A 25533-nucleotide genomic window follows, 5' to 3' on the forward strand; every position below is an offset into this window, starting at 1 on the left:
CATATGTAGGAGTGAGGAAAGAAATCCAGTTCTCCTGGTGTGAGTCTGCCTCTCATGTGGAGGAGTGGGAAATCAAACCGCTTCTCCAGATTAGAGTCCACTGCTCTTAACCACTATACCATGCTGGCCGCCCCAGTGTCATCCTCCAACTGCCAGTTGTCCAGGTTTCTCACTTGCTTTGTTTCAGTCTTTTGCAAACCAGGTTTGATACCATTTTTGTGGGAAAGACTGCCGTCAAAGAGCACATTTGCACAATGTGTGAATGGAAAGCTTACACCTGCATCACTGCCTACTGTCTCACCCAAACCCTCCAGGGCAGCAATTCCCCCTTTCTATCCTAGAGCTTTATTAGAGCTTTTAAAAATGTGGCTGGAAGTGTCTAATTTCAAATTTACAGTGATAGGAAGCACCATTATTTTTAAAGTCTGGAAAAAACCTCGTGGGGGAGGGGGCGGATGATGGTCAGACCAAGTGTGGGGAAGCTGCCATGTGCACACTTGATTGCCGTTCCAAATTCCTCTGTATTTGGAGTGACAGTGAGAGATCCATGGAGACCCAGCCTGAGGAAGGAGCCAAAACCTAAAGGTAACGTTAAGATAATTCCCTATGTGATTACTGGGTCACTTCTGATCCATGGGGTGATGTCACATTACGACATTTACTCGGCAGAGTACATTAGGGGATGGTTTGCCGTTGCCTTCCCCGGTTGTCTACACTTGACTCCCAGCAAGCTGGGTACTCATTTTACCAACCTCAGAAGGCAGGAAGGCTGAGTCAACCTTGAGCTGGCTTCCTGAACCCAACTTCTGTTGGGATCGAGCTCAGGTCATGAGCAGAGCTTTGACTAGAGCAGGGGTAGGGAACCTGCGGCTCTCCAGATGTTCAGGAACTACAATTCTCATCAGCCCCTACCAGCATGGCTAATTGGCCATGCTGACAGAGGCTGATGGGAATTGTAGTTCCTGAACATCTGGAGAGCCGCAGGTTCCCTACCCCTGGACTAGAGCATTGCAGCTAACCACGCTACTGCCAGGGGCTCTTAAAAACCCCAAACGAGCAAGTAGTTATTCCAAAAAAGGTACCTTAACCAATCCCAGTTTTCTGATGAGTGATCCTTGTTGGTCAGGGGCCATGTTTCAAATGTTCCTCATTTCACTCCCAGGCAGAGGCTGTGAATCTCTGGCCCCTTCTGCACACGCAGAATAATGTGTTTTCAAACCACTTTCACAACTTTTTGTAAGTGGGTTTTGCCATTCCGCACAGCTTCAAAGAGCACTGAAAGCAGTTCAAAAGTGTATTATTCTGCATGTGCGGAAGGAGCCTCTGCTTCCCCCTTCTGCCTATATTTCCCTTGCAGCTTTTGGACTTGATGTCATTGCCCACATCAATCCTATCTGTTTTGCAGCATAAGCAGTTTTCACTTGGGCTCCATCTTGGGCATCCTGTGGTCTGGCCTGCGTGGCTGGGCTATTGTGGGTTGGAGAGGGAAGATGGAATATTGGGTACAGTTTTGGGCATCCCAATTCAAGAAGGATATTGACAAGCTGGCACGGGTCCAGAGGAGGGCAACCAAAATGGTAAAAGGTCTGGAATCCATGCCTTATGAGAAGAGACTTAGGGAGCTGGGTATGTTTAGTTTGGTGAAGAGAAGGTTAAGAGGTGACATGATAGCCATGTTTAGATATTTGAAGAGATGTCATGTTGGTGAGGGAGCAAGCTTGTTTTCTGCTGCTCCAGAGACTAGGACCAGGAGTAATGAATTCAAGGTGAAGGAAAAGAGGTTCTACCTAAGCATCAGGAAGAACTTCCTGACAGTAAGAACTGTTTGACAGTGGAATGCACTACTTCGGAGTGTGGTGGAGTCTCCTTCCTTGGAGATTTTTTAAAGAGAGGCTGGATGGTCATCTGTCAGGAGTGCTTTGATTATGTGTTCCTGAATTGCAGGGGGTGGACTTGATGGCCCTTGGGGTCTCTTCCAACTCTATGATTCTATGATGGTCCTTCCTTTTGAGCCAAAGGATAGGGTCTTGGTATGACGGAAAAGCTGTTCTGCCCATTTTAGCTCTGACATTCGAATTCCTGCTTATCTAAACCTCAGACGTCCACCTGTCAGGCAATGCTCTGCTCTGAGAGTCTGCTCATTCCAACCCACCCCGGATACCAGCGCTGCCGCTGTTTCCGATTCTTTCTTTCAAGAGCAGCTGGGCACCAATTTCAGAACCAGCTGGGCCAGTAGTAGATAGCGACAAAACTGTTTGCCTCATGAGATGGGGTTTTTTTCCTCGTTCCCTGCACTGCCAGGAAAAAAGGATTACAGAGACAGGGGAACAAGAGGCCAAGAGAGTTTCCCCCACCACAATCCCAACTTCACCCCGGAACCTGGCAGCAAGCCTGGGCAAGAGAAGCTTGCATGCAAGATTTTACTGACAATGTAATGCAAGTTCCCCCTTTCTCCTTATGCAACCTGAAAAGGGAGGGGGAAAACCTTGTAAATCTTGGACATGGAATGGAACTAAACCGGAGTCTTGTGGCACCCTGAAGATGGTCAAGTTATTCGTTATTAAGATGCCGCAGGACAGAATGCTGCAAAGTTCTTATCGATGTATCAATTGCTGGTAGCAGATGAACAGAGTTACCCCTCTGTAAGAGAACTCGCTGTCTCTTTATTCTTTACAAAAGGAGATTCCAAAGCTACTCAAAGTGAGTGCAGTGAAAACTGGATTTTCAGAAGGTGCAAATCTGGGCAAACATAGATCCAATGGATGCACGGAGCAGCACTGAATTACATGGAATTTTCCTCTCCCCCCATTTTTTTTAGGAATGTAAAGCACTTTGGGAAAGGGACTTTGTAGTTCATTGCAAGTACATTTACCGTATATACTGGCGTATAAGACTACTTTTGAACCCTGGGAAATCATCTGTAAAGTCTGGGGTCATCTTATACGCCGGGTACGTAGTCTTATATGGCGAGTATAACCCAAACTCTATATTTTAACTGGGAAAGTGGGGGGTCGTCTTATACACCCAGTTGTCTTATACGCCGGTATATACAGTACCCTGCTGTTTTTCTCCCATAAGTAGACTTGGGCAGGGTTATGGCTGAATCCCCACACTGATGGTTCTGCTACTTTCCATAGTGGCAATGGAGCACCCACACAGCTGGCTGTGCAGTGAATTTCTTTTGCGCTATAACCATCTTGCAGTGTCCCCATTTCCTTCCAGTCAATCTGAACAAAAACTGCTTGTACCTTTCCCCTTGTATCTTCACAACAAAAGAGCTAGAGACCTCTTTAAAAAAATCTTGGAACTAAGAGGAAATAGTGTATTGTGTTGGTAGATAGTTATTATGCTATTGTGGAATAGCAATTACCCTCCCCGCCCCCCCAAAAACTCAAACAGCTCTCCCATGGCATAGCAGGAAAACAGGACCTTCAAAAATGCTGAGCTTCTTGTCCAAACAGCTTGCTGAGCCACTGAACTGCATTCTTCGAAAAAAGATTGTAGCAAAGTAGGAGGAACCTGGAAATCAGAAGATGGGAGGCTGAAGGTTTGTGCATTTTCAAAACAAACAAAAGTCCCCGCAGTGTTTCGATTTGGAAGCCAAGGCCAAGAAAAACATTCATGCCGATTCAGCCTTTTTATTAAAAATCCTTTATGCTGCCACCCGTCCATCCATTTTATAGATTGCTCACATTTTGAACACTGTGTTCATTTATAAGTCAGAAAGCTTTTATGGGCTAGACTCTAGAGACTGGTGATTTTTTTTTTGTGAGGGCAACATTGTGCGTTGGGACACAAGAAACTGCCTTCTGTGGAATCAGGCCATCAGTCCATCAGGGTCAGTATTGGCCCCTTCCGCACATGCAGAATAATGCACTTTCAATCCACTTGCACAATTGTTTGAAAGTGGATTTTGCTATTTGCACAGTAAAATCCAGCTTCAAAGTGCACTGAAAGTGGATCGAAAGTGGATTATTCTGCACGTGCGGAAGGGGCCATTGTCTATTCAAACTGGCAGCTGCTCAGATTGGAAAGCTGAGATCTCTCACATCTCATAAGAACATAAGAACTAGCCTGCTGGATCAGACCAGAGTCCATCTAGTCCAGCATTCTGTTACTCGCAGTGGCCCACCAGGTGCCTTTGGGAGCTCACATGCAGGATGTGAAAGCAATGGCCTGCTGCTGCTGCTGCTCCTGAGCACCTGGTCTGCTAAGGCATTTGCAATCTGAGATCAAGGAGGATCAAGATTGGTAGCCATAGATTGACTTCTCCTCCATAAATCTGTCCAAGCCCTTTTTAAAGCTATCCAGGTTAGTGGCCATCACCACCTCCTGTGGCAGCATATTCCAAACACCAATCACACGTTGCGTGAAGAAGTGTTTATTTTTATTAGTCCTAATTCTTCCCCCCAGCATTTTCAATGAATGCCCCCTGGTTCTAGTATTGTGAGAAGGAGAGAAAAATTTCTCTCTGTCAACATTTTCTACCCCATGCATAATTTTATAGACTTCAATCATATCCCCCCTGAGACGTCTCCTCTCCAAACTAAAGAGTCCCAAACGCTGCAGCCTCTCCTCATAAGGAAGGCGCTCCAATCCTTCAATCATCCTCGTTGCCCTTCTCTGCACTTTTTCTATCTCCTCCTGCCAGAGCCTGTTAACCAGAGAAACTGGGGACTGAACCGGGGACTTATTGCTTGCCAAGCAGATATGCTGCCACTGAGCCACTGACCATTTCCCAGAACCCTGTTTTCTCAAACCCTCTTTGAAAAAAAATGTTTGTTTGTTTGAAAAGGCAACTAAAATTCCATTAGATATGGCAGCATCAAAGTCAACATGGTGCACTGGTTAAGTACAGCGGACTCTAATCTGAAGAACTGAGTTTGATTCCCCACTCCTCCACTTGAGCTATAACCTGTAATCTGGAGAACCAGGTTTGATTCTTCACGCTCCACAAGAAACTCATGCTGGGTGACCTTGGGTGAATCACAGTTCTCATCAAACTCTCTCAACCACACCTATGAGAAGAAGAAGAGTTTGGATTTATACCCCACCTTTCTCTCTTGTAAGGAGACTCTAGGTCAGGGGTCTGCAGCCTGCGGCTCTCCAGATGTTCATGAACTACAATTCCCATCAGCCCCTGACAGCATGGCCAATTGGCCATGCTGTCAGGGGCTGATGGGAATTGTAGTTCATGAACATCTGGAGATCCGTAGGTTGCAGACCTCTGCTCTAGGTAACTTACAAACTCCTTTCCCTTCCTCTCCCCATAACAGACATCTTGTGTGGTAGGTGGGGCTGAGAGAGTACTGAGAGAACTGTGACTAGCCCAAGGTCACCCAGCAGGAATGTAGGACACATCTGGTTCACCAGATAAGAGTCTGTGGCTCATGTGGAGGAGTGGGGAATCAAACCCGGTTCTCCAGATTAGAATCCATCTGCTCTTAACCACTATACCACGCTGGCTCTACACCTACCTCACAAGGTGCCTGTTGTAGGGAGGGGAAGGGAAGGTTTGATTTCCCACTTTGAAACTCTTTACAGGGGAGAAAAGCTGGGCGTAAAAACCAACTTTTCTTCTACCAAATCCATGTGAAGGGTGTGAGTCAATAGAGCACAGTGTGGGTCAGTGTGAGGAAAAGAACCTTCCATTTTTCACCCCGTAATTTGCACTCTGTGTTCCCCGTTTGGTCCACCAAACTGGAAGTAACCTCTGAACCCAGGAATAAGGAGAGAAATGACAAAGCAAGGTCCTTCTCCCACCTGATGCCCACCTGATGCATGCTGCCCTGCAGTCATGGCCTCCTTCCCTAATGTAAACACACACTTTCCTAATGATTCAGCACACCTGCTGGGTCTCCCATCGTCCCATCTGCTTTGACCCCAAGAGAGAAATAGTAGGCATGCTTTAAAAAGGTGGAAGATAAGCAGGTACGTAGAAATATATTGCTGTGTGTCAGGCTATCGTTTGCTTGTCCAGTTCTGCAAAGCCGAAATTGCTGTACAAGCCAACCAGGGGCTACGCTGGCAATTCGGCTTTCAGGACCTGTTTAATAAATAACCACAAGGTGAGTCGATGCACAGCGAACCTCTTTGATATCTGGCTCGTTTTACTCTGCGGACATGATGAATAGCTGCGTGGCTTATGATTGACCCACTTTAAAAGGTGGCAGCCCAGCTTTCAGCTCTCTTGGAAACTATCGTCTGTCTCCAGTCTTAATTGGAAATGGGTTTTACATAAAGCACCCGCGTGCTGGTTGGTTTGCTTTCTAAGAGACTTCTATGCCAGGGCATAGCAAAGTCATGGGGGAAAAGGTAGTAAGTTTTGCAGGGATTTTAATACCATTTCTAAAACAAAGCCCAAACAGGTGAGGGAGGAATGTGTGTTTTTATTTTATTTTAACCCTGCTTTGCTTTCTGATAGGGACTTAGAAGTAGCTCATTTAAACAGCTGGGTATGTTAAGTTTGGTGAAGGGAAGGTTAAGGGTGACATGATAGCCATGTTTAAATATTTGAAGGGATGTCATATTGGTGAGGGAGCAAGCTTGTTTTCTGCTGCTCCAGAGACTAGAACCAGGAGTAATGAATTCAAGGTGATGGAAAAGAGATTCTACCTAAGCATCAGGAAAAACCTCCTGACTGTAAGGGCTGTTCGATGGTGAAATGCACTACCTCGGAGTGTGGTGGAGTCTTCTTTTTGGGAGGTTTTTAAAGAGATGCTGGATGGCCATCTGTCAGGAGTGCTTTGATTGTGTGTTCCTGCATTGCAGGGGGTTGGACTTGATGGCCCTTGGGGTCTCTTCCAAATCTATGATTCTATGATTCTATCAAATAAGCAAAGCAAAATTAATACACAAAGCAAACAAAGAAAAACACAAACGTACATCCTGGGAAGATGCCGAATCCACTGGCAAGCCACGCTCCAAGTGGCGAGTCGAAATAGAGAACTGTGTGAATGTCCCTAGTAAGAGCAGGACCCAGTTGCAATGTGTGTGTGTGCGCCGTCAAGTCACAGCTGACGTATGGTGACCCTATAGGGAATCAAAGCAAGATATGTCCAGAGGTGGTTTATGATTGCTTGCCTTCCTGTAGTCTGAGAGAGTTCTGAGAGAACTGTGACTGGCCCAAGGTCACCCAGCTGGTCTTATGTGGAAGAGTGAGGAATTGATCCAAGTTATGCAGATTGTAGGTCATAACTCTTAACCACTGTAACCACACTGGCTCTCAAATGATGATGGGGGAGGTCGAAATTGGGATGTCCCATCCGGGTGTCTGCTGTTTAGGCACCATCATTCCATACAACCCCAATCTCTGTGCCAGTAGTATGACCTCTTTTCACGTCACCTTGCATGTGATCTTATCTTTAGCCTCTCCCTCTTTGCTATTCCCCCACCTCCTGCCAGCCATCCTCGGCAGGGTTATTTTCTAAGATTCCTCGCTTCTCTTTGTTCCCAGGCACCCACTCACACTGCAAATTGCCCTTGAATCACTAACTTGTAAAATTGTGGCACCAGAGGCAGTTTTTTATCCCTTAATTGAAATTGGAGGTTTACATCCCTCTCGCAAGCAAAAAAGAGTATGAAAGGTATTTTTGGCATATGAAATTCCTTAGAAGAGTACTGTCAAAGGCTTTCACAGTCAGAATAAACTAGGGGTTGTGGGTTTTCCAGGCAGTGTGGCCACAACCTGATGCTTTTTTCTCCTGACGTTCTGCCTGCCTCTATGGCTGGAATCTTCAGAGGCAAGTCACTTTAGAAAGCATGAAGATGTTCTTGGCCCATTATTGCAGTAAAGCAGTTTATGGCTAATCTTGATTCCTCTGTCCTGCTAGGGTTGCTATCCTCCTAGTGGTTCTGCCTTGTTCAAAATATTATTATGGGGTGGGTGCACTCACTGTATAAGTACAGTCAGTCCACTTTTGCACCCGAACAGGCTAATTCACATGTTAAGTTTTATTGTTTAAATAATATTTTTTTAAAAAAAAAATTGTCCAAGCCAGAATATGGTTGATGTTGAATGACAAATGAGTAAGTTGTAATGATTTTTTGTTTGAACAACTAAAAAAGTTGTCTCTGCACTGCAAACATCTAGTCACATGTAAGTTTGAATGAAATTTTGGTGAACGATTAGAAAAATGATTAGATCGGGAGAGAATGCTGCTAGAACACGGCCATGCAGCCCGGAAACCACACAGCACCCCAGATTAGAAAAGCATTTTTTGTTATGTACATTCTATTTAAAAGATTTTTAAAATAATCATTGTCTTGGGACAAGTGAATTAGCCTGTTTGGGTTCAAAAGTGGATTGACTGTACTTATCCTCCTGGGGGTGGCTGGAGTTCTCCTCGTATAACAAGTGACCTCCTGGTGACTGAGACCTGTTCCCCTAGAGCAGGGGTGGCCAACCTATGGTGCTCCAGATGTTCATGGACTACAATTTCCATCAGCCCCTGATCTAGGGGAACTGGTCCTGCTGGCAGGGGCTGATGGGAATTGTAGTCCATGAACATCTGGAGCACCATAGGTTGGCCACCACTACCCTAGTGAAAATGGCCACTTTGGAGGGTGGACTCCATGACATTATACCCCACTGAAGTTCCTCCCCAAACCCCACCCACCTCAGACTCCACCCCCAAAATCTCCAGCTATTTCCCAACCCATAGCTGGCAACCCTAAATCCTACTAATTTTCTTTTGTTAATGATGATGAAGAAGAGGAGGAGGAGGAGGAGGAGGAGGAGGAGGAGGAGGAGTTTGGATTTATATCCCCCTTTCTCTCCTGCAGGAGACTCAAAGGGGCTTACAATCTCCTTGCCCTTCCCCCCTCACAACAAACACCCTGTGAGGTAGGTGGGGCTGAGAGAGCTCCGAGAAGCTGTGACTAGCCCAAGGTCACCCAGCTGGCGTGTGTGGGAGTGTACAGGCTAATCTGAATTCCCCAGATAAGCCTCCACAGTTCAGGCGGCAGAGCTGGGAATCAAACCCGGTTCCTCCAGATTGGATACACGAGCTCTTACCCTCCTATGCCACTGCTGCTCCCTATCTGTTGTGGATCTATCTGTTGTGTTATTTCACAGTTGTGCACCAACAGAACTGAAAAACATTTTTAAAAAACTTTTATGGGTGACTCCCATCCCATTTAGGAAGCCCCATGGCACAGTGTGGTAAGCTGCATAACTGCAGTTCAATCTCTGCTCATGGCCTGAGTTCGATCCGAACAGAAGTTAGTTTTGGGGTAGCCGGCTTAAGGTTGACTCAGCCTTCCATCCTTCCAAGGTAAATAAAATGAGTACCCAGCTTGCTGGGGGCAAAGTGTAGGTGACTGGGGAAGGCAGTGGCAAACCACCTTGCAAACAGAGTCTGCCCTAGTAAATGTCATGATGTGATGTCACCCCATGGATCAGAAATGTCCTGGTGCTTGCCCCTCCCCCTCCCCCTCCCTGGAGGCTGACATCGCTAGTGAGCAGAGTTCTTGAAAATGCGCACTATTCCAGCCATGCTGTGTGCAAACATTCTTGGCCTACATTCCTTCAAAAAAGATCATACCAGTGCAGGTTCCCAAGCAGTGCAAGAGCAGAACAAAGCAGGAGGAAAACCGACAATTAGATGATGTGCGGATGTTAAAACATTGCTCCAGTTTGAAAGCAAGATCAGGGGAAAATGTCCTTGCAGAAGCAGCCAAGCAGGGCAAAATTGCTACACGTCCAGTAAAACCAGGCCCCATGGCCAAAACACGCACAGGTAGGAATGGACAGCCAGATGAACTATTTTTATACTTGCCTTTTCGCTCTCACGGTTTAGGGTCCAGAATCTGAATTCCAGCAGGGGCTTCTGTGTGTGTTTTTGGGTTGAGAGAAATGGTATTTATGGAGCCAAAGCTGTCGGGGGAAAAAAACTAACCTGAATTTTCCCAACCCCGCTCTGCAGGTGGATCGAAGACGTTTGCCAGCTCTTAGCAAATTGCTTGGGCATGCTTAACTTTGCCGTGAGGCAGGTGTAACACCTGACAGCGTCTCTGGTGGTTGCCTTTCTTCCTGGATCTTGCATGGAACGTTTCAAAAGGAAAAAGCAGGTGGCAGGAAGTGCTCAGCCTAGCCGATTGGCTTCATTTTTTACTGCCTTGTTAAACCTCTTTTTAATTTTTCTCGGTACTCGTTTCTCTCCCTCCTCTTTCCACATAACAAGATCCCATAAAGTATTTTTATGGCGGAAAATGCTTGTCTTTCCGTTGCCGATCTTTGAAGCCGTCCTTACACTCCACTGCTTATTACAGCCAGAGCTGAAGCACTCCATTATCGCAAAACGGCTGTCTTGGCGGAGGTGAACGCACAGCTGGGACATGTTGGGGGAGGTGGGATCCACGATGTCAGAAGTGAGACTTGGAAGATGTGGTGTCTATCCCTAACCCTTTAAAAAATAACATGGTCTTTTGCAGGGCATTTCTAGTCTAGGCACAGCAGTTGTGTTTGCTGGTGGTCTTTTGGCTGTGTTTAGGACTGCTTCAAGATATTCTGTTTAAAAAGAAGAAGAGTTTGGATTTATATCCCCCTTTCTCTCCTGTAAGGAGACTCAAAGGGGCTTACAATCTCCTTTTCCTTCCCCACCCCACCAAACACCCTATGAGGTGGGTGGGGTTGAGAGAGCTCCAAAGAGCTGTGACTAGACCAAGGTCACCCAGTTGGCATGTTTTGGAGTGCACAAGCTAGTCTGGTTCACCAGATAAGTCTCCACAGCTCAAATGGCAGAGCAGGGAATCAAACCTGGTTCTACAGATTAGAGTGCACCCACTCTCAACCACCATACCATGCTGGCTCTCTTCAAAGACGTTTACCCCATGTTTCTGCTTAAGAACCTTTCAGGCGAATTTATATTGATTTAAAGTAAGCAGCCAATTCTTGGGTCACAAATCTCTGGACTACATGCATACACTAATAGTAAATTAAAGTTTTAACCAAGGGCTCACCTCTCGTTGATTTAGCATCTGCTCTGCACGCATAAAATTCCATCCTGTTGTCTCGAATAAAAGATGTCAAGCCATGGGTGTTCAGGAGAGACCTAGTAGAACTTCTGCCCACTGAAGTAGACTATATTGGGTTATATTAACCAGTGATCTGACTCATTGCAGGATACCTTTCTGCCTTTACCTGCTCTAAGCTAATTATCAGCTTTCCTACCAAAAGGCTCTGGGCAGGAGTTTCATCTCCTTCAAACAACCTGCTTGTAATCTGCCTGACTGATCAGATCCCAGCCAGGACTTCCCCATCACCCGTCGTGATCCCAGACTCAGTACTTTTCATCCATTTGGTGCTAGCTTGCTCAGTAGGGTGCTGCAGATTAATGAGGGAATCCATCCAAAATCTTTTCCAAGTTCCTGAGCCAATGCAAAGTCATAGATCATTTACGCGCTTGCGGTCTCCTTCACACTGAGCGTACATTCCTTTTGAATTTGAATGCTTGGTTATGCACACATTCTATCCCTCTTTGGCAGCCACCCCATCTTCAGATCAGAGAATCCCTGCAGTTTCAGAAAGCTGTGAGAGTGTGACTTTTCCCCTCCCTTCATAAGGAAAGGGAAGAATATCGGCATGAGTGTAGCTTTTCTCATTCCTCCTTGCCTCCCTCAGTTTTTCCCATCCTTTGAGCCACCATTTCAGAAGGATCAGAAAGATTTTCTTTCTTTTTTATTGACATGTTGAAGATCTGTCACTGGAGCAGTAGACCCTATGAAATTAACAAGAAATTGACATGGTCTAGCAAACTAACATTAGGTCCAAAATGGCTGTAGAAAAAAGGTGGCAGGCAACCTTCCCAGTTGGAGGTTGCATGGAAACCAGGAAGAAGTGGTGAGCAAAATGGCAGATCGGCTCAATTAGGGACCCCTTTCAAGAGGAAAATCCCTGTGCAAACAAACAAACAAAACCTTGGGAAAACCACATTGCAATGTGAACAGCCACAGGTTAATTAGTGCATGCATAAATAGCCATAATTCTCCCACAAGAAGACTTTTGTCCTCTTGTGTTTTGCAGTGCAGATGGAGCTCTTTGCAATTACATGGAAAGCAGTTTTGGGAGGGACTGATGTCAGCATGCAATCCTGATAATGCTGAGGATATTCATGCACACGGCCCCCAACAAAAAGTAACCCACCCACAAGAGCAATCAGGTCTGGATCGAGAATGAGATGGCCTAAGGCAGTTGCATCATGTGGCAGAACGTGGGGGCTGAAGACCTCAAATCCAGCCCACGGTCAGCCAGCCAGGTGCCCTCTTGGCTGCTTGCCCAAGAGGCAGAGGAGATCACTCTCCTTACCTCCTCATTCAGTGGAAGAGCACCTGCTTGGCTTGACCAAGGTTCTGGGTTCAATCCCCAACATCTCCAGTTTTGAGGATACCAATTGGCAGGTCATGTGAAAGGCCTCTGCTTGAGACCATGGGAAGCCACGGCTGGTCTGACTAAACAATACTGATCTAATAGCTGAAAGGTATGATTCACTATAAAGTAGCTTCATCAGCTCATTAATTTAGGGTTGAGTCCGTGGCTCAGTGGTAGAATATCTGCTCCGCATGCCGATTGTGCCAGGATCAATCCCCGGTATCTCCAGTTTAGAAAATACCAGGTAGCAGGTGATGTGAAAACCCCTTACCTGAAACCGTAGATATCCGCTGCCAGTCAGAGTAGACAGTACTGAGCTAGATAACACATCTAAGGCAACTTCATGTGTCCATCAGGCTCCAGCCCTGATTGGCACACTCAGTAAGTTCCTGTCCTGACCAGATTCCATCCATGATCCTCAGCCTGACTTCACCCCTATCTAACCCCATCGAGGAAGCACTTCCTTGAGTTTCCACACTCTGTCCTCTGAAGATGATTCTGCACAGGCAACACTAATGGGTTAAAGGAACCACTGTTGCCTGGGCCACCGTTTGCACGGCAGGTGCAGGGGCCAGTTGGAATTGCTGGGATCCTGTCAGACCCTCAATGATTGAAACAACACCTTGTAGAGCACAGAAGTGTATTCATACATCCAGAGGACAGCTTGGAAAAGCCAGAATTGACTTTTCCGCGCACAAACAACAGTAATAAGAAGGGGAGAAGCACACACACACCCCCATGTGAACAGACAGTGAAATATGCAGGCTGTTTGATAAGAGCAAAAGTCCATTGGACTGACCTTGGCCAGCACCTGGTGGTAAGAGCTGTAGAAAATGAAACACAGAACAACATTCCCATACCCCCAAAAGCCCAAAGTGCTAAGCAGCCCCAGCACCACAAAACATCCTGACATTTCCGCTCCCTCTAGGGCTCTCCTCCCGGTTTGCTTGGACAGGAACAATGAAAGTATCTAGTGAGCTGGGGAGCCTTGATATTTTCAACATTGACCCATTCGTTGTGTCCAGGATACCAAATATTGCATACGGTTACGATAGATGTGATAGTCGCGAATAGCAGGAATCTCATGATGCTCCTCTCCATCAGTCAGGAGGAGTTGTAGTCATAGACTCTGGATGCCATTGGTCCGGCAAGGGTGCCTTCTTCAGTAAGCTGCAATGAAACACAGGATGGATTTTATTCAAAGCTTTAGGTAAATCAAGTTCAGCAGTGACTCCGTTAATTATTTTAAGAACTGTATAAGGGACAATGTATCCAAGTCCCAGTTTGGTGGGCTTGTGGATGTCATGAAGGTTTTTTGTAGAGCTGCCTCTGGTCTGGAGACGTGCACTCTGGCAGGCCAATAATGGAGCAGCCTGACAGGGGGGGGGGGCGCAGTTCTGTGGGAGCCAGCATAGTGTAGTGGTTAAGAGCAGGTGGGTTCTAATCTGGAGAACTGAGCTTGATTCCCCACTCCTCCACCTGAGTGGCTGAGGCTTCTCTGGTGAACCAGATGTGTTTCCGCACTCCTACATTCCTGCTGGGTGACCTTGGGCTAGTCACAGTTCTTTGGAACTCTCTCAGCCCCACCTACCTCACAAGGTGTCTGTTGTGGGGAGAGGAAGGGAAAGGAGCTTGCAAGCCACCTCGAGTCTCCTTACAGGAGAGAAAGGCAGGGTATAAATCCAAACTTTTCTTCTTCTTCTCCTCCATAACACTTTTAAAAAGGGCCTGAACCCATTATATTTGGCCTGTTCGGAATCACCCTGAGTTATGTTGTTTGAGTCTCAGGAGGGCACTGTCCAGAACAAATTTGTAGGAGTCACTTGCCCCATCCCATAACTAGCAAAAGTGGAGTAGGTTATGTGACTTACAGTGCAATCCTAAGTAGAGCCATCCTTCTGAATCCATTGAGCTTAACTCATCTTAAGACTGCATTGCCAACAGCTTAGTTAAAACTGGTTATGAATATTTTTCGATCAGATGTTGTAAGATCAACCAGTGTTCTTTAGTAGATCTCCCTTCTCTAAAGCCTGCAGGTAGAAAGTAAGGAAGATCCACTGCTCTTAATAAAAGCTGACCATCAAATAGAGAACCATGCTATAATCGGAATTGACATTGATCAATATGCCCCTAATGTCTGGAATAGAGAGCTCCTCCACCTAGAACAGTGATGGCGAACCTTTTTGAGACCGAGTGCCCAAATTGCAACCCAAAACCCACTTATTTATTGCAAAGTGCCAACACAGCAATTTAACCTGAATAACCCCCTCGAGCAGGGGCCAGCCTGCTGTAGCCTCCAGCAAGTCAAACATGTGCCACTCTGTGCCTCTCTAGCATCTCTGCCACCTCTCCCCCCCCCACCCGCCCCCGGCAGCAGCCACCTGGAGCACAGGCACCAGGCCCGCCAGCCAAGTCCTCCCTGCTCGCTGAGGTGCATGCACATCAAGTCCAGCGGCCCAGGCCAGCCTAGATGTGTGTGTGTGGGGGGGGCAATTTCTCCCCCACATGATGAACTCTGTGCACGCGTGCCTACAGAGAGGGCTCTGAGTGCCACCTCTGGTACCCGTGCCATAGGTTCGCCACCACTGACCTAGAAGGAAAATCATGGGCGCAGGAACACATGGAACTAGGGCAGGACACTAATCCACCAAACCAGCAGAAGATAGAACCAGTTAAAAAAGACAACAAGCGGAATGAACTTGAACCTGGAGATGAAAGAAATGGGAATCAGCATGGTATCTCACTGAGAAATAACGGCTGTATATTTATGGACACAACAGGTCAACTGAATACAATTATAGTGGGTACTAAAGGGGAGCTGCCAAGTACTGGACCTGATCCACTGAATGTGTATTCAAAAACTAAACAACTGCCCACTCACAACGAAGAGGAATTACATCTGATACAGTAGTTAAAACTGGAAAAATTAATGATCAGTGGTTTTGAAGGTTGTTTAAACAAGATCCAGTGGAGTAAAGGCTTACTTTTATTAGTAGTAATCCTAAAAATCCAATTTTACCTATGCTGTTAAAGAGCAAGTTATAATATTTTTAAAGTGTTAATACTCAAACTGGGGGTCCTTATGGAAAATGTACTATGTTTTTCTGTGATTCCTTTTCATGCCCTTTGTGATGTAAAGATGTTTAAGCACTAATAAAAAATAGCTCAAGATTACACTGCGAAAAATTGCATATTTTACTTAGTTTTGCCCTGCTCTTCAGGTTGTGTAATGCATTTTTCTCCCTTGGGTAATACTGTGTTTGGGTTTGCTTGGTGCAGAGCACGACTCTCTGTTGGTGTGAAATTATAAAATAGTTAGGAGAGTAAATAATTGCAGCAGCTGCTGGTTAGCTTAAATAAAGTTTACTAAGAAAGTAGGAGGGAAGGGTAAATACGGTAGAAAACAATAAAACAGTCCTCTCTAAGCTTTTTGAGAACGCTGAGCTGAGCTACATTCTGCCTATATATTGTGAGAAAGTGTAACACACTGACCGAGAACAAAAAAAGGTTGCAATTTCTTCCCAAAGTGCCTACATACTCGGAAACACATTACCAGTGAATCACTTCATTAATGCAGGTACCTAGTTACTCAACGCCCCATTGACTATACTAATTTAGTTAATGTTTACTAACAAACATCATCATTAACCCTTTCATGACTGAAGAGATGACACTTTCTATACCAACACTTTCTTTGAGTGCCGGCGTGGTGCAGTGATTAAGAGCAGGTGGATTCTAATCTGGAGAACCGGGTTTGATTCCCCACTCCTCCACCTGAGTGGCAGAGGCTTATCTGGTGAACCAGATGTGTTTCCTACATTCCTGCTGGGTGACTTTGGGATAGTCGCAGTTCTTCGTAGCTCTCTCGGCCCCACTTTCCTCACAAGGTGTCTGATGTGGGGGGAGGAAGGGAAAGGAGCTTTGTAAGCCACCTTGAGAGAAAGGTGAGGTATAAATCCAAACTCTTTTCTTTTCTTCTCTTCTCTGCTCACTCTTAAATATATACAGGGTGATTTTGCTGCTGGCGAAAAATGGAGGATCATCCAATTTGAACCCTTTTGATCATCCAATAAGGCTATGCTGGGGATCAGGGGACTTCCCAGGACAAAAGCCATGTTGGTCCAGGACTGTAGTAAGGAGTGGCATTGGGTGAAACTGAGCAAAAACGTTGACTAGGTCCTTTCCACATTCTGCACTTACTAAATTTCAATGGCGTTTTCAGTCCCATTTACCACCAAGTTTGTCTACACTCCTCTCCTCCAAATGTTGTTTCCTGGCCAGCATTAATTTTTTTAGCTTTTTTAACGCATGCGCTGCAGTAATGATTTATAGCATCACTGATTTGTTGATCCATAAAATGGCTGGGGGGTGGGGAGGAGAAAGCAATTAACTTAAAATATAAGAGAAGAAAGCCGAAGCGGTGAGGGGTGAAAAAAATGGCAGTGCAGACGCTGAAGGGAAGGTTGGGCAACTGCACAGGGGTGTGGAAAACAGCTCACCGTTTTGGCGGGAAAGAAAGAAACATTTCAGTATGCACTGCAATGGAAGCTGGCTCTGAAACGTTTCAGTGAGAAACGTTGCTGTAAAAGGGTTTTTAGAAACAATGGACAAAAAAAAATGCTGAAATCATTTTTGGAACCAAAGAAGGGGGTGGGGGATGTGTGGAACTCCACAAAGGAAACGTTTCATTGGTAGGCTAGAAACGATATAAAACAGCTTGTGCTGAAATGGCCTAGGTCTCACCCATTGCCCAGGAATCACAGCCTTGGAGAATCCATACAAGTATGGCTGTTCTGGAAGGAGCTACTGTTCAGGGGTCATGAATGGATCTAGGCGAGGGAATTTCCACAATGCACAGTGGTGGCTTTGCACTTGCGAGATGCAAGAAATTGTGTTCTATTTTGTGGACAAGTCAAGATGTCTGCAGGGGGCTTTTTGAGGCTTGTTCATTCTTCCTTTTCTTGAGGTGGACGTTGCAGCAGCTGGTCATCTCTTTCAAACTATGCTGGCTGTTGTTAAGCACACAAACACACACAAAAATCCTCCCTTATGAACCAAGTGACACTTTCTTTTCTTTTCTTTCTGTTCCTTTCTTTCCGTATCTGTGCTGTTCAGAACATCCATCTGTCTTTGTCTTTCTGTCTGTCTCTGCTTGAGAGGGGACAACTTGGCTGTCATCCTCCATTTGAGGTTTCTCGACTATTTCAAATTTTGATATATATTTTTTGCTCCTTTGATGTCTCTGTGGTCCCTACCAGCAACCCTCCCTCCTTGTCTTGATATGTTCATGTCTCGTCTTTCTCCAGGGATGACAGCCTTTTCTGCCCCACACCCTTTTCCCCTTCTGCATCACCCACCCGCCCCGAAATCACTTTGGAGCCAAAAGTGATTTTGTGATTGTATTGAGTCTTCTCCTCTCCTTTCACCTGACCAGTCACGCCTCTCCAAAGCCTAAAATTTACCTGCTTTCCCTTTAAGACTGCTTTCCCAGTCAAGAGACTGGTTGTTGGAGAAGGCTCTCACAGAAAGTTTGATTCACCTGGGGAGAGAAATTGAGGCCCCTTCCGTACATGCAGAATAACGCACTTTCAATCCACTTTGTGGCTGGAATAGCAAAATCCACTTGCAAACAATTGTGAAACCCAATACCCATGGAAGGGGCATGGGTATTGCCCAACTTATGTGCAGCAGCCTCCCCACAAAAAAGAATAACCACTAGTTGTAAAGACTGGTTGGCCCTCTCTTATAACCCATGATTGGCTTATTCCTCCTCTTCCTCTCCCCTTCTTTGAAAAAATTCCCCCGCTCCCTTCCGTACACCCGAAATTCCCCGTCCCCCCTCATCATAAGACCGAGTGAAAGGTGCCCTGACTCCCCCTCTGCTTTTCTTCCTCCCTCCCAATTCCTTGTAGATCCTGAGAGGACTAACGCCCACATGATCTCAGCAGACGATGCAGAATATCCACGGGAATACCGGACCCTGGGCAATGGCACACGCCGCTTCTCCAATGTAGGCCTGGTGCACACCTCAGAACGCCGGCACACTGTCATCGCGGCCCAGAGTCTGGAAGCCCTGACAGGGCTCCAGAAGTCTGAAATGGAACGGAAGCGGGATGCATTTATGGATCACTTGAAGAACAAGTACCCCCAGCATGCCCTGGCAATCCGAGGTCAGCAGGATAGGATCCGGGACCAGGTAAGAGTTGCCTTTCGTCAGTTAAGTTGTTTTGTCGTATTGTTGCACTTCTCATCTGTTCGTGGGACCGAATCAGTGACGCACACCTGCAGGGCTGGATTGTTCATGAATCTTTGTGCAAAGACGAAGGATCAAACTGGGAAGGTATCCCGGTGCATTCTGGTGTTTACAGTGGACCCAGTTTGCTTTCTTAAGGTCAAGGTCCAATTCTGATGCAGTCTTTCAGGTAACTAAACTGGGCTCTGGAAGACCGTAGGCAATGAGGCAAGATCTCACATCCTGTTCTTGTCTTCACAAGCTTCAAGTTTTCTTATTCAGACTTGTCAGTTCTCATAATTTCTCAGCAAGAGGTCCTGAAGGTTACAGTTTGGCAAAAGATCTGGACATAATAAAGAATTTTCGAGCACACCCATGACACTATGGTGCTCAGAGTTCCTTAAAGGTAGCTATTGGGACTGATCCCATCTTGCGTTGGTGGCTATCTGTGCCTTGAGACTTTGAGCAAGACCCTTCACTTCTTCCATAACCCAGTGTTTGTTTTTTTCTTTCTTATGTGGAACACTTAATTTATATTTTGGAGATGTCATTATTGGACATGTCCTCTCTTGGGTTGTTTTTTGTTTGTTTGTTTTGATGCTAGCTCTGCACCCTGTTCCTCTCCCTGGCATGTTGGCAGCTGAGAGAAATGATAGCTAGCAATCTATAGTCTAATCTATGGAATGCTAGCTACCATTCCTTTCAGCTACAGCCCTGCTTTTTAGAAATCAGTCTTGTCTTAAGCGTGTTTTATCAGAAGTAAATCCCATGGAGACTGTGGGATAGTAGAGTGTAGCTTGATTTCATCACAGCTTGGAAGCTAAGCTGGATGGGAGACCTTCAAGGAAGACTCTGCAGAGGAAGGCAATGGCAAACCACCTCTGCTTCATCACTTGCTTTGAAAACCATACAGGGCACCATAAGTTGACTGTGACTTGCTGGCATTCAGTGTGGGTAAAGTGTCATCAAGTTACAGCTGATGTACCTGTAGGTTTTCAAGGCCAAGACTAACAGAGGTGGTTTGCTTTTGACTTCCTCTGCATAGCAACCCTGGAATTCTTTGGTAGACTCCCATCCGAATACCAAGGCTGACCCCGTTATCAGCGCCCAACGACTTCGGCTCTTCTGACTTGTGTTGACTGAGCAAGTGTGTACAAAATGGTTGAGAGCAGGTTACAAGGCACACTCGTGGTCAGCTGAGGTTTGTTTTGAGTCAGTGGGGAGTGAGAGAGAGAGAAATGGTGGGCCAAGAGCGCACTAGTGCCAGGGTTGTGACATCATGCCACCTCCTCATTACACCTCCATGAGCAACACAGTCTAGTCATAACCTTGATCGCGAGTGAGTGAGTGAAATTGTGAATAAAATTCTTCAGGAGACCCTCAAAATGGAGATAGGGCTATGTTCTGTGGTCTAGTACCTACCATCCCAGGGTCAGGTTGTCAGCTGTAGTGCAATGAACGACTGAAGTGCCAGAGAGGGACCAAAGTGCGTGAAAGCGTAGAGGCTCGGTCATGGGTTAATACGGCCCCATGCCATTCCCTAGAGAGTCCACTATCCAAAGCAGCTGTTTTCTCCAGGTGACCTAAACTCTGCAGTCTGGAGATGAACTGTAATTCCAGGGGATTCCCCAGGTGCCACTTAGAATCAGAATTGAATCATGGAATCAGAATCATAATTTGGTGTAATCTGCAAATTGGATTAGCATGCCTTCTATTCAGTGGTGGGATTCAAATAATTTAACAACCGGTTCCAGTGGTGGGATTCAAATAATTTAACAACTGGTTGTTTACAAGCACCATTTTAACAACCGTTTCTGCCGAAGTGGTGTGAACCGGCTGAATCCCACCACGGCTTCTATTCCATCATCCAAGTCCTTGATAAAAAAAAGTATTGAATAGCGCTGGGCCCAGGACCCAGGCCAGGAAAATGTTGAAGGAGGGCAAGGTTTAATCCCCCCTCCTCCTGCATCACTGAAATCCACTTGCTTGATGTCTGAAGAGGAAAAAGCTACTGAGACCCCCTTTCATGCCCCTCCCAGTCTGTTTCATCCAGAAGGGCCCTCTGCTCTTCACTGCTAGCCAGAATAAAAAGATGCACACAAGCAGCACTCTCTGGTTTGAAATTGTGTGAGGCCGTTTCTGCACGGCCAGGATGCGCCCCCACGCCGCCAAGAGTTCTGGCGGCGTGGGGGCGCAAGCCCGTTTGCATGAACGGGCGAAGCGGAGGCCGGCAGGCGGCAGGCGGCTCCGCACGGAGCCGCCTCTTCCCCCGCCCCCGCCCCACTCCGCGGTGTCCTCGGCAGCCTGCTGGGCGTCGCAGCCCGCCCACGCTGCCCTCCGACCCCTGGAGGTCGGAGGACAGTGTGGGCAGGGCTGGACTCGGCCCAGCAGGCGGCAAACGGGTAACACCGTGAGTGATGGCGGGAGATAGCGTCTTCCCAGCGGCCCTTGATTCGCACCGCTCCACCGGGAAGACGCTTCCTCCAACAACACCCCTTTTAAGGGTTGTTGTTTAGGGCGGCCTGACGCCGTCCTGGGAGGAGGGAAGCGCATGATCAGGTCGCGCTATGCGTTGCAGCAGCGGCGCCTATCGCAACAGCGATAGTGATACTGCAGCCCCAGGCGATCTTCAGAGCGTCAGGAAGCCGGCCGAGTCTTCTGGATGATTCTGTGTGTTGTTTGGGGAGAAGCTGGCCTTCATCTGCATATCCACATAGTAGATTCCCATTCTTCCAGTTCAGCACAAACAAACAGATGGGAATGTTTTGCTCTTTTCTCACTTCAAGGGCAAGATCGCTATTTCCTGGACCAAGAGCAGGAGAGGTGGGGGACCAGGCAATCCAGTGAGATCAGCAAGGGTATACCACCCAGAGGGACATATGGGGTCAAATGTCCCCCACACCCCTCTTCCTTCCCCCCAGGTCCATATACTGACTTCAAGACCTGGTGAAAAAAACCCCCATTGTTTGGTCTTGATGGGGGAGGGCAGCCGCCCACACCGAGGGGGGTGGGGCGGAAAACTCAGATTTTTCACTGGGCTACATTTTCCCTAGATATGCCTCTGGAGATCAGCATGGTCCACACTCAGACATCTTGTGAGCAGACAAACTTTGAAGCTGGACAAATAGAATCCAGCAGTGTCATGACAACCAGGGGTTCAAACTGGGAGCCTTCTAGTCTACATCCTGGTTGCCTTGCTGAAGGCGGCAGGTAGACACACAAGGTCAGACAAGACTTCCAAAGACTGCTGGGTTGGTGGCAACTTGCATTGGGCAATGGCCAGCAGGCAGCTTAGCGTGTTGTTCCTATACTTGCCAACTTCAGATTCAGAAATGCCTGGAGATTTGATGGAGCATGGGAAAGTGGGGTTTAGGTAGGAGAGGGACATATGCCATATAGTCTACCATCCAAAGCAGCTGTTTTATCCAGAAGAAGTGGAATGAATGAATGAATGAATGAATGAATGAATGAATGAATGAATGAATGAATGAATGAATGAATGAATGAATGAATGAATGAATGAATGTGCCATGGAGAGAAACACATCTTATTGGGACATGCCTCTGAAGATGCCTGTCCCCAACATGACTCCTTTGACTGAGCTGTAAGGACCTGAGACATCATTAGATGGCAGAAAAACAGTGTGGTTCTAAGAAGAGCTATACTATTCTAAGCCACAAGAGCCAGTGTGGTGCAGCAGTTAGGAGTGGTGGACTCTAATCTGGAGACCCGGGTTTGATTCCCCACTCCTCCATGAGTGGCAGACTCTTATCTTGTGAACTGGGTTTCTTTCCCTGCTCCTCCACATGAAGTCTGCTGGGTGACCTTGGGCCAGTCATGGTTCTGTCTGAACTCTCTCAGCCCCCGCCTACCTCGCAGGGGGTCTGTTGTGGGGAGAGGAAGAGAAAAGAGTTTGTAGGCCACCTGGAGTCTCCTTACAGGAGAGAGAAATGGGGTATAAATCCAAACTCTTCTTCTTCTTCTTCTTCTTCTTCTTCCAGTTGCCTTCAATGGATTTGGAAGGGTCCTGTAGACCCCTGCTATTTACAGGGGATTCATTCCTGGGATTACCACAAATGCCAAAATCTGTGGCGCAGGGTTTTCTGTTGCCTTTCCTCCAGCAAAACAAATACACTCCTCACAGAATTTAACGGTGCAATGATTAGGCTGATGATTATAATAATCCTTATCCTGCCGTGCACCGCATTGGTCAGGCGGCACGGGGGAGACCTGTGTGCAGTTCTGGAGGCCTCGCTTTAAAAAGGAGGGGAACAGGACCGAGTGAGTGAAAAGGAGAGCAAGGAAGAGGATCAAGGGCCTGGGAACCAAGCCCTATGAGGAAAGGGACCTGAGGGACCTGAGAACACTCACTCTGGAAAGGGGGAGGTTGACGGGGGTCAAGATAGTTCTCTTCAAGTATTCGAAGGGCTGCCATTTAGAGGAAAGCTGGGAGCTGTTTCTGTTGGCAGCAGGGGGTAGGCCTCTCAATTATGGGTTTAAATTATGGACAGAAAGCTAACGTCTTAATTTTTTTTTTTTGGCAGGGGGAGGGAGAATGTACAGTAGGAGTATTTCAGCAGTGGAATCGGCTGCCGAGGGAAGTGGTCAGCCTGCCCTCTCTGGCAGTCTTCAGGCAGCAGTTGGATGAACGCTTGTCATGGATGTTCTGGGCTGATCCTGCATTGTTCAGGGGGGTCAGACTAGAGGGCCTCTATAGCCCCTTCCAACTCTATAGGAGTAAAAACAGACTGGAAATGACAACACATGACTGAACTGCGGCTTTTTTGTCTAAGTGTAGTGGTTAAGAGTGGCAGGTTCCAAACTGGAGAACTGGGTTGGATTCCTCACTCTTCCACATGAGTGACAGAATCTTATTTGGTGAATAGGATTCATTTCCCTGCTCCTCCACATGAAGCCTGCTGGGTGACCTTGGGCCGGTCACAGTTCTCTCTGAACTCTGTCAGCCCCACCTACCTCACAGCTGTTTTGAGACCCCTTAAAGGTGGAGAAAAGTGGGATAGAAAAACCAACTCCTTCTTTCTGTTATATTAATGTTATCAATGATTTTTTTTTAAAAAAAAGGACTGCAGACTGCAAAAAAAATGTGAAATCATGAATCTGTGAAAGGTGAGGCTCTATTGTAGAACCTGGCTTAGGATCCTGTAGAAAGTTTTGGGGTGTTCTATGTTATGTCTGAGCCTTTTCTCCAGCTGCAACTGAAAGACCCTTGAGCTAATCCTGACGGATCCCAAGACCTGATATCTAGCACCTCTCCAGACTCTGCAAGGAAATCTAAACAGGACTACGTGTGTTGAAAACATTGCCCCGCACCAAGCTGTTGTCTTGTCCAGGGCACAGACTTCAGCAACCAGAGAGCCAAGCCTTTGATTTTAAAAGGTTTCTTTCTGGTTTGGATGGCTGCAAAGGCAGAACATGTGCAGTCCATTCCTAGTGAAATCACCGAAGCAAAAGGATTTGCATTGGTCTTTGGTGTCCTGCATGGCTCTTTAGTATTCCCCATTCTCAGTAGAAGCAGCACCCGTTTTGCCGACTAAGCCAGCAAGTGCATCATTCATGAAGGCCATCTAAGTCAGCTTCTCAGTGCGAAGAAGAAGAAGGAACGTGCAGCTCAGAATACAGGCTTGAATATTTGTCGTAAGGACTGGCTTTTCGCTTGCAGTATCTTGCTTGGGTGGATTTTGGTATGCAAGGCACTTCGGTTGCTAGCGGAAGAACTGAAGATGCATCAGGGATTAATCTGAAGCAGATGAGCCCCAAATCCAGAAATCGCAGCTGGGCACCTTTAGGTTTGAGGCTCAGTTTGCACAAGGAAACAGTAAAGACGTGAATTTTCTTTATCAGATGAATGCCCTTTCAACGGTCTCTCACTGCAGCTGTAGAGCTAGCAACATTTCTCATATTTTCAGCATTAGCTGTTTGGTAGGATATTCTTTTTAAAAACCTTTTGTGGGGGAGGTGTGTCGCTTTGAAAACCTGATTCCCTCTCTCTGTTGCTGCAGCTGCTCAGACACTTGAAAGGGAATGAAAAATGGGGCTCTTTGCAATGGGGAGAGAGGGCTACGGTTCTGACACCAGATGGAGCTACAGGTCAAGGAAGAGTTGCTTTTGTGACTTCTGCACGGAAACAGCATAAGGAGCTCCAAATCAACTCAGTGGTTCTGGCTGCCAACACTGGGTTGCAAAATACGTGGAGATTTTGGGGGTGGAGCTTGGGGAGAGTGGGGTTTGGTGAGGGGTAGGACCTCAGCAGGTTATAATGCCGTAGCTCCAGGGCCACAGATCTTGGCCATCTGGAGATCTAATGTAATAGAAGGTCTCCAGGTGCCACCTGGAGGTTGGCAACCCCACTGGTGGTGCTTTGGGGCAGCATTGAGGAGTTCAGGGACAAATTCTTGGCTACGACAGGGATATTCTTCCCAAACTTAGATGGGAAAAGGTCTCCTTATCTACTACTAGTAGATAATTACATTGAATTGGCCATAGGCAGTTGCAATCTTCAAACAACAAACTTAAACTTACACAATTATATATATACACACACACAGTGGTGGGATTCAAACAATTTAACAACTGGTGGTTTACAAGCACCATTTTAACAACTGGTTCTGCCAAAGTGGTGCGAACCTGCTGAATCCCACCACTGTGTGTGTGTGTGTGTGCATAATGAGAGCCACTTCTTTTCTTACCTGTGCAAACCCAAGTCCAAGAGTCACAATGCTTGCCTTCACTGTCTTCATCTCTTGAGGACTAGATACTTGAAATTGCAAGACAACTGGGTGCTAACAGAGATAATCATTCCTTCTCAAATGAAGAGGGGGAGGGGGAATGTCCTTAACAGAGTTAGCACCTTTCCAAATCTATTGACTTTAACAGACAAAGGGACTTTAATGGAGCATCTTTCTGGACAAAG

General features: G+C 46.6%; 1 protein-coding gene across 15 annotated transcripts in view; it reads left to right on the forward strand.

Moving 5' to 3' along the window:
• Window positions 1-25533, forward strand: part of SRCIN1 (SRC kinase signaling inhibitor 1) — a 400436-nt gene that overhangs the window by 149150 nt on the left and 225753 nt on the right. For 14 of the 15 annotated variants that reach the window (XM_048518254.1, XM_048518251.1, XM_048518247.1 and 11 more), the window contains exon 2: window positions 18283-18566. In XM_048518254.1, the coding sequence (XP_048374211.1) occupies window positions 18283-18566 (284 nt within the window). Of the gene's footprint in view, window positions 1-9729; window positions 9741-18282; window positions 18567-25533 lie in introns of those variants that run through there. The other variant, XM_048518253.1, reaches the window with a different exon arrangement.

Source organism: Sphaerodactylus townsendi, linkage group LG15, assembly GCF_021028975.2.
Source record: "Sphaerodactylus townsendi isolate TG3544 linkage group LG15, MPM_Stown_v2.3, whole genome shotgun sequence".
Lineage (NCBI taxonomy): Eukaryota > Metazoa > Chordata > Lepidosauria > Squamata > Sphaerodactylidae > Sphaerodactylus > Sphaerodactylus townsendi.